This window comes from Mirounga angustirostris, unplaced genomic scaffold, assembly GCF_029215605.1.
Source record: "Mirounga angustirostris isolate CCGP_5_RB_7025 unplaced genomic scaffold, mMirAng1.0.hap1 SCAF_5, whole genome shotgun sequence".
Classification (NCBI taxonomy): Eukaryota; Metazoa; Chordata; class Mammalia; order Carnivora; family Phocidae; genus Mirounga; species Mirounga angustirostris.
In genome coordinates this window covers 66,578,046-66,592,854 of record NW_026991713.1, presented here as the reverse complement: position 1 = coordinate 66,592,854, position 14,809 = coordinate 66,578,046, and the positions used below count along the sequence as shown (strand labels likewise).

At 34.7% G+C, this 14,809-nt stretch overlaps 1 protein-coding gene across 8 annotated transcripts in view; it reads right to left on the bottom strand.

Annotated features, from left to right (window-relative positions):
* Nucleotides 1-14,809, bottom strand: part of SCAF11 (SR-related CTD associated factor 11) — a 104,518-nt gene that overhangs the window by 27,349 nt on the left and 62,360 nt on the right. For 4 of the 8 annotated variants that reach the window (XM_045873579.2, XM_054507086.2, XM_045873578.3 and 1 more), the window contains 9 exons: nucleotides 13,662-13,720; nucleotides 13,403-13,512; nucleotides 12,339-12,440; nucleotides 10,118-10,224; nucleotides 6,733-9,438; nucleotides 5,627-5,970; nucleotides 4,390-4,608; nucleotides 3,913-4,032; nucleotides 461-3,648 (listed from right to left, as the gene is read on the bottom strand). In XM_045873579.2, coding sequence (XP_045729535.1) covers nucleotides 3,502-3,648; nucleotides 3,913-4,032; nucleotides 4,390-4,608; nucleotides 5,627-5,970; nucleotides 6,733-9,438; nucleotides 10,118-10,224; nucleotides 12,339-12,440; nucleotides 13,403-13,512; nucleotides 13,662-13,720 — 3,914 coding nt within the window. In that variant the 3' untranslated portion in view covers nucleotides 461-3,501. Of the gene's footprint in view, nucleotides 1-460; nucleotides 3,649-3,912; nucleotides 4,033-4,389; nucleotides 4,609-5,626; nucleotides 5,971-6,732; nucleotides 9,439-10,117; nucleotides 10,225-12,338; nucleotides 12,441-13,402; nucleotides 13,513-13,661; nucleotides 13,721-14,809 lie in introns of those variants that run through there. The other 4 variants (XM_045873580.3, XM_064591361.1, XM_064591362.1 and 1 more) reach the window with 4 other exon arrangements.

Genomic DNA, 14,809 nt, shown 5'->3' with positions numbered 1-14,809 from the left:
TCATGTGCTAGGGGAACAATCTGTGAAACCTATTTTCCTGGAAACTTAATAAGCATTTTTGTAAATGCATGAAGATCTAGGAAAGACACGCAGAACTTTCTGACAGTTTTCTCTGGATAGAAAAATCAGCTTAGGAAAATAATGGAGTTTTACATTAAATATGATTGAATTTTTAAAATTATACATCGAGTGTATATATATAATCACATTAAAAATTCTTTTGTGGGGAAATAAAAACTGATCGGCCAAGACCGTCTACTTCTAGGAATCCCCAGAGAATAATTTGAAATGGGATATATCAATTTATATACAAAGATGTTCACATCAGTCTTATGAATGTTAGTACAATTTTTATTTTACTAATTTATTTATATTAGTAAAAACAACTTAATATCCAACAGCAGAGGGTTGGTTTAAGTAATGGTACAATATATAACAGAATACTATATAGTCATTAAAAATCATGCTGTAGAGTTTTTATTAAAATGAAAACTTCTAAATACATCATTAAGTGAAAAGGATAAGTTACAACAGTTATGGGCAGTCTGAGCAGTACTGTTACCTTTAAATGGCAGGATTACAGGTGATTTTTCTCCTTTTGTTTTTCAGTTTCTTCCCTCTTCTACAAATTTTTTAAAATAAAGCTTTCCTAATTTCCTACAATGATTTTGTAATTAGGAAAAAATGCTTATAGCTGACTCTAAGCTTGCTTTACAACTTGGAATTAATGTAACTATGGTGCTAGTTACTTTGGTACAAATCCAAGAAATACTTCAACATGGGTTTGGAAAGACTTATAATGAGGTAAAAAAGTCACCATTTCCCAAGAATCTTAATAATAAAATGTTAAAGACACTTCTTTGTTTATCAAAAGAATTTATTAGAAAATATTACATACTACATATCTGTTTAAGAGTATTGTTTCAGTAGACAGCACTCCATCCTCGTACTACAAACAACGTCTCGTGGACCGTGGGGCAACCACTGTGCTTCTGAAGCTACATCTTTTGGATGGAACATTCAAACAGTACACACTGTGGCCATTTAAAGGAAGATAATGGAGAAAATGTGGTAATTACCAGAAAAAAAAAAAATCACAAAACTTTTGGAATGTTAAAGTAATAATTACTTTTAGTCTCAATTTCTAGGCACTAGCCTAAAACATTGGTCAGTGTGACTAGTAAGTTAATGGGACCAAGGATTCAAAGGTCAAGTTAATACTGAATCTTAATAAATAACGAGAAATCTGTAACCCCACAAGATGTTTTTGTGCACATGCAAAATTAAATTTCTGGAAAAAGCAAGAATGGGGAATGTTAAAGCATTGTTTTTTGAACATAAAGCATGCACTTTCTAATACATTCTTAGATATTTCTAAGTTTTAAAAGTCTGAATTCTAATCCAGTAACATTCTTCATTAGCATTTTAAATGCAGTCTAACCAAGTACCCCAAAGCAGATATGGAATACACACTTGTTATTTTCAAGAAAGGTAGAAATAATTCATGGCACTGCTACCAAAGATGTGAGACTTTAACTCTGGACCTCCACCTAGTTTTTTCTTCAAAACTTTTAAGCATGTTTGCAAAGCTAAATGGTAAAAGCAAATTTTAAAATGTAACCCTACTCCCAAACATCACTGAAAGAAAATGCAGGAAAAGTATGCCCTGTGTGATTATCTTAGGCAATTTGCTACAAAATTTTCAAAGTGTGAACCTGCTTTAACTGAAAATAGTTTGAAAGTTCACACAATTGTTTCTAGAGTTCAAAACAAACAAATGAGGTGTGTGCTGATATTTAAAAGTCCTAATATTTTATTAGAATATACTTCCAAACTTCTTTCCCCTTCGTATCTAAACACAAACTTTAATTAAAAATATATATATAAATCAGTAGAATACCATATTACAAATGCCCAGAAATGCAGAATAAAGATCAAGAACTGCTTGGAAATATTTCTAACACTTTTTGGGATTACATTCATAATCTAATAAAGATTATGAACTAGCACAATCATTATTGGGGCCAACAATTCAAAATATTTGCCTTATCAAAGCTAGCACCAAGAAAGTATTATGCACATAAACTTGAGAACCAGATCATCTTTACTTCAGAAAAGCACAGTCCTACAGAGTACTGCTCTCTAGTGTAGCTAGTAAAAGGGTCAATCTGTCTCACTGAGGCATACGTCTATCAGAGGCATTAACATCTTATCCGAACAGCTTTCCAGTTATTTGGTATCTATTGAAAATTGTTAATGGAATGAAAGACAGTTTATTATGGATATAACTCATTTTTTCTTCTAAGATGCCAATTAAAACAGTGGCTCTCTAACACTCTGAACTTACCTTTTGTAAAAATTAACATATTCTAGTATTTAAAAAAAGACAGTCAAATCCCTAGTCCCTGAAAGCCTAACCAAGTCCATTATTTAATTCCTCTCTCTTTCCAAAACACAGGTTTTAATGTCGAGAATTTTGCAACATGGTTAATGGCTACCACATGGTCACCTAATTAACACTTTATTCACTGTAAAGCATTTGGAGACTTCTCAAGTGTGAAAAGAATTTCATTAGTGATTAGATAGATGAGCAACTGAAAGCCACTGAAGTGAGTTTCATAATTCTACCTTCGTCCCAAGGAAGGGAGGGTCACTACTCAACAGCAACTCTCCAGTTGGCACAAATAATTTATCATTTCTCTGATAGGTAGGAGGTATCATGAAAGAACATAATTTTTACAAATTTTTACATACGAACACTTTTTCCAAACTGATCTGTTAAATTCAACAGAGTTTTAGACTTCCATAGTTGTAAATCTAGCAAATCAAACTGCTTCATCTCAACTGGGGGGAAAAAAAGGCACAAAAGAAAAACAAGCAGCATAACCTTTATTTGGTGATACAGTAACAGTGTTCCAAAGTTTTGAACACTGAATTTTACTCATGTGATAATCTGGTTTCTATCTAGGCAATTTATTCAGATGTGTGCTTTAAAAATACACATTAGGAACCCTGCAATTGGTATATTCTGTTATTAGAAATATTTTTCATGGTAATACATTATTTAACTTTCTATAATTAGAGGGAAAAATCATAAAGATCATACTTTATTTTTAGCCTGACAGAATAAATGTATCATATATATCTTTTCCAAAACCAGTGCACTTAGAAGACTCTAATTTATGCACTCCATTGTTCAAATCAAAAAGCTGTACATCTTCCAGTATCCACACTATAACACAGTCCTAGTAAAAATGCACACTCCTTTAACCCCTTTACTTTCCCTTGAATTTGCTTTTATTTTCGGGAGGAGGAAAGGATAAAGAAGTTGCAGTGCAGAACTATATTTATTTAGAACAAAACTTTATATTCTACATTAAAAAAAATAATTTTATCAAAACCAAATTTCAATCACAGTTATGTATGATTTTCAGTTAAAGGTACATGTTGAAATTGCACTTTGCAGATATCTTGACAGTGTCCTTTATAGTGCTCCCCATTTCAACCTATGTTTTTTTCGGTAGACACAGGTTCTTCCAGAGTTTTCTTTTGGCTTCCCTTCCGTGAATATTTGTATTTGTCTACATAGGCTTTAACCAGATTTGCCACTTTAGTAGAATTTACTTCTCCACTCTTACTATGACAAACCTATGAAAAAAGGAGGGGGAATATTTTTCTCATACTTAAAAGGATTATAGCAAAATGGAAAGCTTTTTGAAAAACAACCCCTAAAAGATAATCAGACATTTTTGTATGTTTCATATCTCATATGAACTTATTTGAAAGGTAAAAAAGCAGACAAGAATTAGAAGTTAGTGCTTATTATTTTAATTAGACTTAAGCATTCCTTTATTAAAAGAGAGATGATTCAAAACAATACATACATAACAATGCTAAAGCTATAGAACTTACTTTATCCACTGCTTTCCGTACAATCTCTTTATATTCTTCCTTGGTGATATCTTTATTTTGGTAAAATGGCTTAATGGCCAATTTTACCTCCTGTGCTGCTTTTTCTTGGATTTGTAACTTCTGGTAAGAGGAAAAAGTATAATTATTATTTGCCCAATCACATACTTTCAAAAAAGTTCTTTAAAAATATGAAATTGAAAACACACTTTTACATTATTGCAAAAATTCTTCAAATATTAGTATCATAAATACAAAAGTTATTTATTAACACACATATCAAACATTTCTAAAAATAATCATGAAATACTACCAGTAACTCATTGGACATCAACATATCTAGATAGAACCCTTCAAATAGCATTGGAATTTAAGACTATCAACAGTAAATTCCCTTTCCCAATTATACAAAACAAAACTGGTATTTTTTCATCTTTATCATATACAGAATATGTAGGTTGCTCTCAACCTTGAACTTGCCTTGTCTGTCTTCGAGCTATCTGCGCTGGCTTCCACTGTAACACTTACTTTGCTTTCTGTCAATTTTACAGCAGCATTAGAGGATTTGCTGTGACTTGATGACGAAGTATTACCAGAACTTGGTCCCTGAACTATTCCCGAATTTCCTGGGGCTGCTGTTGGAGCAGGCAAGACTGGTGTACTCATGTTGTTACTTACATGAGAAGCACTAGGAATACCCTGTTTTAAAGAGTTATCATCAGTTAATTAATTACTTGTATTCAATAGAAGTCTTTTAGTCATTAGAAATAACAAAAAAATTCAAAGTGAGTCAACCTCAGTACTTAATTCTTATTTCAGGTCATGTATATCTAAGGGACTCCGAAGAAAAATGAGTAACATTCTTAAACAGAGACCTATGTAAATATGTTAAGTGACTTTTAAATTACACTTGCGAATTGTAATGTTCTGACAACACTAAAAACAACAAGAAGGAAAAGAACAGCATTTAAAGAATAGTAACTTTCCTGAAAGGCTCTTTATGAAAATTAACTAAAGTATGAGCCCTCACTTTAAAGATGGGAGAAAAGGAGACAGTGAAGTCAAATGGCTTGCAGAGAGCTGACAGGGGGAAAAAAAAAAAAAAAGGAGGTCCCAAATTCTGGAATCCTACTCCCCTTATCTTCCAACTATACACTGCTTTCTAGGATTTGTGAAATGTAGGCACAGAACTATAAGGAACACAGTGTTTACAAACTATTATTCAAATTTTCTATATGCTTCAGTCACTTCTTTCTTTTTAGCATAGTAAACTCAGTGAAAATGAAACACAGATGGTAATGGATAATGAACAGCTTTATCTGGCATTTGTCCCAACAAGACAATATAAGCTTCATCACAAGTTCCTACCCCCTTAAAAGTCCAATAAAGTAGAGAATTATTTTAAAGCACCCACCAGTTGATTCTAATTTGGCTCATAATTTGATCTTAACTTGAAAAAGCAAATCTGTTTGCACATCAACAACAGTATATATGTAGCTTAGATTTGATAATATGCATTCAATTCATTTTCTTATTTGAGGGGTGGGAGGTTTGAGGAAGGACAGTGAAGGGAGGCTATAAAGGTTTACCATAAACCTAATCAAATAAATAAATAAATGTTTGTGGATACCAGGAAGCCCTTTCTTGCACATCTGTCCCTAACAGTTAAATGCTTATAATGGCTATGTTGATTAAACTTTAGATGCTAAAAACATACCTGCAATTGCTTTCCATCTGGCTGTGAAGCAATGTAGCTGACTTGTTGGCATGGTGGGGGAGGGGGTGGTGGCGGTGGGAGTCCCTGAGATACACTAGTAGGAGCAGCTACCTGCATGAGAGGCACGCCTGTGTGCAGATGCAAGGGTAGCTGAGGATGAATGTTAAATGGATTGCGCTGGATGTTCATCAAAGGAGCATGAACACCCACTGGATATGGGAAGATATTCATAGGCTGTTGTGCATTCATCTGTTGCTGCATTACATTCATTTGTGGCTGCATCATATTTATAGGTAGCTGAGAACCATCTCCATGTTGGTTTGTTTGGTCTTTTAGGTTAGAATCTATCAAAAGAAAAAAGGCTTGTGAAGAAAAATCATGTGCAAACTTCTTTAGCCAGAGAAGCAAAGAACCAGTGATTATAGTAAGATTAAATAGCAATGAACAGACTCAGAACACCTAAACGAATCTCCAATCATTTAGTTTAATCTTGTCATTTCTAAATAATGTGGGCTGATTTTCTAACTAAAAAAAAAAAAAAATCAAAATTATTTTTAAGAATAAGTTCACATAACAACATCTGCTGACATTAGCAAAGAATCAGTACCTCACGAAATCTGCTAAAGAAATAATCCTATAAAATTTAATTAGATTACTGAATTAGAAGGTTAACCATTTTTTTAATCTTTAACAGCTTTTTTCTTGCCATGTTCTTAACAAGAAAAGCCAAGGAGAAATAAATCGTTATTAGAAAAATAACTTATTTATATGAGAACAATGATCAATAAAATCTAAGTGCGCAGGTCTGAGATAAAAGAAATAGAAGTTAAATCCTGCACAAGAACGTCCCAAATTCTTCTATTGTAGCAAACTAGCAAACTGTACTTACAGAACTTAAGTCTTTGGCAAGGTCAGGCGGGGGGGGGCAGTGAAAAAGGCAGTAAATACTGATGTGTATATATATCTATATAATGCAAAGTGACTTAGGGATTCAATTTAACATTATAAAACTATAAACACGGATCATTACAATTCATATAAATAAGAGATTAAATTTATAATCTCTTTCTTCACATAAAACAGTGTTAATAAACAGAATATATTACCTTGTTCAGTTGTTTCCTCTTCTTGTCTCATCCATCCAGACTGTGGACCTGAAGAATTCCTCCCTCGTCGGGAATAATAGTTTTGCACATCTGCCGGTAGAGTCTTTCTCACAGCCCAACTAGATGCAGATGTCCACCCAGATCTATCTGCCGGTGTATCAAATGAAAACTCTTGCTCATTTTTCCGTTTATAGGGTTGTTGTTCCACAAACTTGAAAGACTCATTCCCTGAACTATTCGAATTCCCTGAGAGGGGTTTTCGGTTTTGCCACCGATTTTCACTTTGATCTGTAGAGGCAAAACCACCTCTGTAAGTGCCTCTGCCACGGTTACCTCTACCACGGTTAGACATCCAACCTGAACCAAAGTTTTTATTCCAAGAATTCCCTGAATTTTCATTTCTGTTTTCTTCCCAGTGAGAATCTTTTAACTTTTCTGGATTCCTGGTCCTTGGATCAGGCCCAGAATTTATTTTTTCTGTTACCCAACTGGGACAGTCATTTCTGTGTTTGTCAGCAGAATTTGGATCATCAGCATCGGAACTGTCATTTTTTTCCTTTCTTGTATTTTCATTCTGTTTCTCTGGGTCATTCTTTCTGTACCGATCATTTCCTCGTGGACATCTCCAACCATCATTTGCCCATCTTTCCTTCCACCGAGGAGAGTAAGTGTCTCTGTCATTTCTACCAAATGATGAACTCTTAATTTTTGTTCTAGATCTTGATGGTGACCTAGAACGAGATCTGGATCTAGACCATCTTCTGGTTCTCCTTTCTCGATCTCGATCTCTCCTTGGCCCATCTCTATCACTTTCTCTTTCTCTGCTCCGGGACCTGGATTTTTCCCTTGGGGAGGAATCTTTCACTCTTGACTGAGATCTTCTGTTTTCTCTAGAAGTGTCTCTTTTGGGGGAGAGTGATACAGATCTTTTGCCTTCCCTTGTACTATCTCTTTTTGGAGATCGAGACTGAGACCGTCTCCTTTCTCTTGCGATATCCTGTTTTGGGGACTGAGAACGAGATTTCCTACGTCCTCTTGCAGATTCTTTCTTGGGAGACTGTGATTGAGACTTCCTGCTTTCTTTTCCAGTTTCTCTTTTGGGAGATGGAGACTGAGACCGCTTCTTTTCTCGTGCAGTATCTTTGTTGGGAGACCAAGTTGTAGAGGGGGAGTGAAATCTAGATCTTCGGGTACGAGGCTTTTTGGCTTTCTCTATCACGTCTACTGGGCTTTCAGATGGTTGAGATACAGTTTCAGCTTTTCCACTGGCAGGATCAGAAGATGGCGTATTACTTTGAGAACTGTGCTCCACAGAATTTTCATTCAATTGTTTAGTATCAGCATTTACAGAAGGTTCAACTTCAGATTCATTCTGGTCACTGCAAAATGAATCACATTCCATAGGTATCATTTCATTATTGTCCTCACTAAAATGCTTCTGAATTTGTTCAATGTGTGTGTTAGGCAATTCTGTAGATGTGGGATGTTCAACAGGAGATTCAGTCTTTGCTCCTAAACATTTGTCTAATTTGGTATTAAGATTATTTTTTAATAAATTATTTTCAGAGTCTTGAATACTATTGGAATTTTCATTCTCTGAAGTATCACATGCTGCAATTACTTCTACATCTTCAGTTTCAACATGCCCAGGCAATTGAACCTCTGAGCACTCTATGGATTTTTTGTCCACTGTTTGCATAATTTTACCCTCTGAAGATTCTAATTTAGGGCTGTCTACAAGCTGTTCTGTTTTTACTGTTGAATCTTTATGATCAATAATTTCTACTACAGGACTCTGCATAACTTTTGCTTCATTAACCACTGACTCTGCATTCTCTGGTAACTCACCTAAGCTTGGTACAGGTTCGTCTACTTTAATTTCAGATCCTGAACATGTAAGAAAATCATTTGAACGATGATTTGTACATTTATCCACCTTTACCTCTGATTCTGAAGGTCCGGATGTTTGGTCTTGATCTTCTAATGGATCATCTCCTTTTCCAGAAATCTTTTCAGGAGTCTCACTTTCTAAACGTAAAACATTAGCCTCTATACTTGTATTCTCAACTTTTTGAATGTCCTCTTCCTCTCCAACTAGTACAGGAGGATCTTGGGTATGAGACTCAGAATATGAAGATTCCCCTGCTTCCTCTGTATCATGGTTCTCAGTATGTTCCTCACTTTCTTCTACCTGCTCATTGCAACTTCTCAAGTCATTAGCAGACTCATTTTCTACACTTGCCTGCACAGTACAACTGTTACTACTTTCTACATCTGATTGGAGCTCTTTCTCTAACACAGGTGGTGTGTCAGATTCTGCTGTTTCTTCATCTACTGACTCACTGGAAGATGATTTTTCAGGGGGAGGTATAGAGCTCCTAAGTTTCTTTTTCAATAAAGGTGGTTTTCTTCCTCTTCTTACAGACTTCCGTTTTGGAGCCTGTCTTGTCTGCTTTTCTGACGCAGCTGAAGAGGAAACACTTACAGATGGATTGTTATCTGGGGCATCACACCCAGAATTATTTGATACTGGGGATCTCTGAGACTGACTGACTGTTTCAGCTCTTGTGTTACGTGTCGATCTCCTTGTAGGAGTTGTTGCTGCAGGTTTTCGTCTTGTTCCTCTGGTGTTTGATGTACCAGAAGTTTGCTTCTTCTCTTCTCCTTCTTGAGTATGTGCTAATGCATATCCCTTGCAAGAGGTACCTAATAATATATATATTTTAAAAAGTAAAAAGTAAATATATGTTTCAATAAATGAGAATTGTTTGGCTTCAGGTTATGTTAGCATAAAATAAATGTCTATAACAGAGTGAAACAAAATACACTTACGAATCAAGTTATGAATAAATGCATAGCTACTAACATCTAAGTAATACCAGGTATTTATCAGGTTCTTTTAATGCTACAGAAATGAATTATCACAAGATTTGAATTCTTGTGGGCAATCTATAGGGGAGAAAACCAGAAGAAAATATGTTTGGTTTGATAACTACCACTGCTTTATGAATAGGCATTACCTAGGCAAAAAACAAGAGAAAACAAGTTACCCACAAACATATAAAGACTGAAACTATTTGTTCATAATTAATAGGAGATGTAACTTCTAAAGATCTACATTTTGGACACTGAAGCCCTAAACAGAAGGAAGACTTCTAACCAGTTCCTCAAAGATTTGAAGATGTAATTTCTTAAAAGTAAAAAAGATTTTCTACTTGGAACAATTTAAAAGTCCAGTCACTGACCAAATATTTACAGAAATATCTAGGACTTACTATCTTTACCTTATTTTATAGCTTTTCTAAGTCATTAACACTCACTTTCTGGATACGGAAAGAAACTAATAATAATTTTTTAAAAACTAGAAAAATTACACAAACTTTACCAAAATTTTCTAAAGATATGGTACTTGTTGGAAAAATAGTTCTTGGCAACACAGAAGAGATGAGAGGAAGCACTTGTGTTTCAATATTCCAGGGTATAAAACCAATTCTGAAAATTCAAAACAAAAAAAAGACATTTAAAAAATTACACCAACAATTTAAAATTATTAATTTCCCAAATCAGGTTAGCAACTTTATTTATTTTTTTTTTTTAAGATTTTATTTATTTGACAGAGAGAGACACAGCGAAAGAGGGAACACAAGCAGAGGGAGTGGGAGAGGGAGAAGAAGGCTTCCCGCGGAGCAGGGAGCCCGATGCGGGGCTCGATCCCAGGACCCTGGGATCATGACCTGAGCCGAAGGCAGACGCTTAACGACTGAGCCACTCAGGTGCCCCAGGTTAGCAACTTTAAAATACAGTGTACTTAAATCAGTTTTTGCCAAAATAACTAAAAATGTAAACTCAAGGTTACTCACTGTTCAAAGATGGCTAACAACTGGCTGCACAGACAAAACCCTTAAAAGCATTAATAGCAAAAGGAGATCAAAGACAACTTCATATATAATACATGATTCTCTTTTAAATAATGTAATATTTTGTGAAGACTTTCTTTTTAGCTTCTGCTTTTCCCCATTCTAAAAAAAATCAACTTGGATAATAAAATGTATAGATAAACAAAATACACAGATTTTAAGTGTACAGTTTGATGACTTCTGACTGATATATATATCTGTGTAGCCACCACCATCCCCAACCAGAAAGTGCCTTCATGCCCCTTGCACCTACCCGTCTCCCTTTCTGGGCGAAGAGAAAATTTAGCCAAGTTAACCAAATCAAGGTTTAAAAGACATCAGCAAGATTAAAAAGAAATCAGTCCATGAATAAATAACAAAACTTGGAAACAGAACTGTTATCACTTGAATTTGAAGCATATCATACATACATGGGTTATATTTTTTGCTACATTTGTTTTATAGCACGTATCAAAAGCAAAAATATCAAAATAAATACATTTTTTAAAAAGGAAAAAAAAAACTGATTTCTGTTGTTCTTTAGTATTGTAAAGTTCCTCAATCTAAGGACGATGGCTCTTCAAAGCTCCCAGTGTCCCTATTAAGTTTCTGCATCCAAAACCAATCCACTCTCAGCTTTTTTTCTGATTCATATTTGTTCAGTTCAGATCCCCTAATTAAAAAAAAAAAAAGCAACTACTTTATCCCAGTATAAGGTTAGATTCTGGAGGAGGAGGAGAAAAGCTTCAAAAACAATGTGCAACTTACTACACATACACAAAAATATTTAACTCTGTAAGATCTCATACATATCCGGACTTCCTAATTTCACTTCTATTTATATTCCACTGTCATTCCTAGAGGGAAGGCCCTATGCAGAACTATATTACAGTGTTATATGAGATAAAGTTATAATGTTAGAGGAATGAGAGTGGCAAGGACTTCAATCTTTATGTAGGAACTTAATTTAAGTATATATAGAATACACCTAGCAATGTGACAGTAGCTTTAGGACTTAAACTAAGAAAAGAAAGAACTACATTATAGAAAATCATGAATGCCAGGGCAGAGTATAAAGACTCGGTCAAATAAATACTAAGAAGAATCTTTTGGAAGGGAAATGTCATGACCAAAGTAGTGTGTCAGCTAACAGCACACAGGTTAAAATTCGAATGGGCAAAACAACAGAAGGATGACAGATCTGAATGCTATTATTAATAATGAATCTTATCATTTTGGTGCTCTCCCTTTTATTTCTTTTTAATTTTTATCTTTTTAATTTAAATTCAATTATCCAATGTATAGTACATCATTAGTTTTTGACATAATGTTCAACAATTCATTAGTTGCATATTAATACCCAGTACTCATCACATCACGTGCCCTCCTTAATGCCCATCACCCAGTTACCCCATCCCCCCACCCACCTCCCTTTCCTCAACCCTCAGTTTGTTTCCAGGATTCAAGAGTCTCCCTTTAAATGACTCAAATATCTACATTTATTAAACAGATAAAAAAGATACTTTTCAAGGGGGTCTTTAAATAGCCATCTTCTTTAGGCAGTTGAGACACCAAGTTTAATTTGCACAAAACTTTCTTAGAAACACAACTATTGATTAAGATACCTCTGTTACTTAAGTATAAGTATTAATGACATCTTCTGCTCATTGTTAGCTACATAACACTTTGATAAAAAAAATTTTTTTTTACCTTCCAATTCCAGGTGATGTATGAGGAAACCATGACAATTCCAATTCCTGTCTCTTCTGTCTAATCAATGCACTCATTTCATCGATCTCTATAAATTCTGTACTAAAAGATAAATTTCAGACCTTCATCAGAATTCCAAATATTTAAGTTCAGCAACACCTAGGTTATATCATGATAGCAAAAATTTTTGTACCTAGCATTATAAACCACATTTAAAAGAATAAGAACCTTTTTCTAAACATTTCAATATGAACTCATTTCTAATGTAAAATTTATTACAAATCAAAATTCTATTTATCTGATTCACAGAAATAATGCTTGAATTGATATCTTGAAGTGACAGAATTTTTAAAAAGTCAATTCAGAATAATATCCTTATTACTGAGAGAAAAAAGCAACACTATTTTCTACCCCATGGATCAAAGCTACAGCAAGCAGTCCCAGCAGAAACTGTATCTGCAATAGTTTCCCATATGAAACTAAGTGTAAGCCAAAAGGAAAAAATAAAGGAAGGTATAGTTCCTATAACCAAAATTGGGTATAGTTCAGCTTTTCAAAAGGCTACTCTGATGTAATTTTTGTCTTTGGTACCCTAAGCCAAGCACTAAAATTAAATCACACAATCTTAATCTGTCTTGTTCATTCAACTAAAGCTAGGTGATTTTAAAACCCCAACTTAATCTTCAAATTCCACAAATATTTACTTAGTAATCTACATGCCAGTCAGTCACTACAGATTCAAAGATTACTGGATCTACCCTAAAAGGGTTCTGCTTGATTACAATTTAATAAGTAGCTTACTTCTCCATCACATAAAAAGCCTGTGTAGAACAATTTATTATTAATGAAAACAAAACCCACTAGATCATAGGCAGTCACTGCATACTAGAGAGGGTCACAAAATAGCAGGTTTTCTCTTTGCCAGAACTAGTTTATTTTCCAAAAGAAACAAAAACAAAAAACAAGGTGGGCTTTCATGTTTGAGCCAGAACTTAAATTTTTACCAAAAGTTAATTATAATAATGAAACATCAAGAACAAACACATAAAGTAGAAAATACTAACCAGTAAGTTCTACAGGTAAAAGAAGATTCTCCAGTGTGACTACCAGAAGAAAACATATTGGAGAAAATATTTCTGAAGCACTGACTGGTACACTGATTTGATCTTCGAGGCTAGAAAAGTAAAAACAAGTTAGTAAAACAGCAAACAAAAAATCCTCATAACTAATAGCTATATTTAAATATTTTGATATAGCTGAGTTATAGAGTTATGTACTAAACAACCAGAGTGTTTTTATCTAAAAGATTTTACATGAACAAACCTTATTTATTTTAATTGTTGCATTTTTCTTTCCTTCCATTTCACTGTGTGCAGAATTTCCTGTACAAAGACACAAAAAGACTCAGTTACTTTGTCTTAATTTTTATTTTTTTAATATTCATTTATTTATTTTAGAGCAAAAGCAAGAAAGTGCACTCAAGCGGGGGTGGGGGGTGGGGGAGGTGGGGAGGTGGGGAGGGGGGAGGGCGGGGAGGAGCAAAGGCAGAGGGAGAGAATCTCAAGCAGGCTCCAGGCCCAGCACAGAGCCCTACACAGGGCTCCATCTCACAACCCTGAGATCATGACCTGAACCAAAACCAAGAGTCGGACGCTTACCGACTGAGCCACCCAGGTGCCCCTTAATTTTTATTTTAAAAGGTTGTACCCTACTACTCCCTCCCCCGCCCTGCTCTCTCTTAAAAAACAAACAAAAACAGTAAAAACAAAACGAAACCAAAAACAAAACAGAAAGGGGTGATCTAAGGTCATGATCTAAGGGTGATGAGATGGAGCCCCATGCTGGGCTCTGTGCTAGATATGGAGCCTGCTTCAGATTCTCTTTCCCTCTGCCCTCCCACCCCCTCTCTCTCTCTCTAAATAAATAGTAAAAAATAAAATAAAATAAAAAAATAAAAGGTTGTAAACCAGAAAGTTAAAATACGTAGAAAAGTTCCAATTAAAATAATAGTACCTGCATTGTATAATTTTTCCTAAAGCTAATTTTATCTTGTTAAGCTGCAGATACAAAGAAAATTTAAAAAGCCACAACACAGAAAATTGGTGTGAAACATGTACAAGTGCTGTGCTCAGAGCATGAGTATTAAAATTCTAGTCAACATTTTCTGGCAGCCAATATAAACTTAAACTACCTTGTTACAAGAAGTATATACAAGATGTGAAATTAGTATCAGTAATGCAATGACTATGTCCCTTCCTGCTATAACTTAAAAAACAGTAACTGTTAACCCACCTCAAATGGAGCTGACCCGAGCAACTGGGGCCATCAGCCCTTGTCAACCATAAATTATCATTTAGCTACTGGCACCAATGTCAAGTACCCTGGTTCCTCCTCAAACGTTAAAAGTAGGAAGAGCAGAAGTGTTGATTAAAATAGCTTTCTGTTATAGCAATGTTTTTGGCTGCACTGCT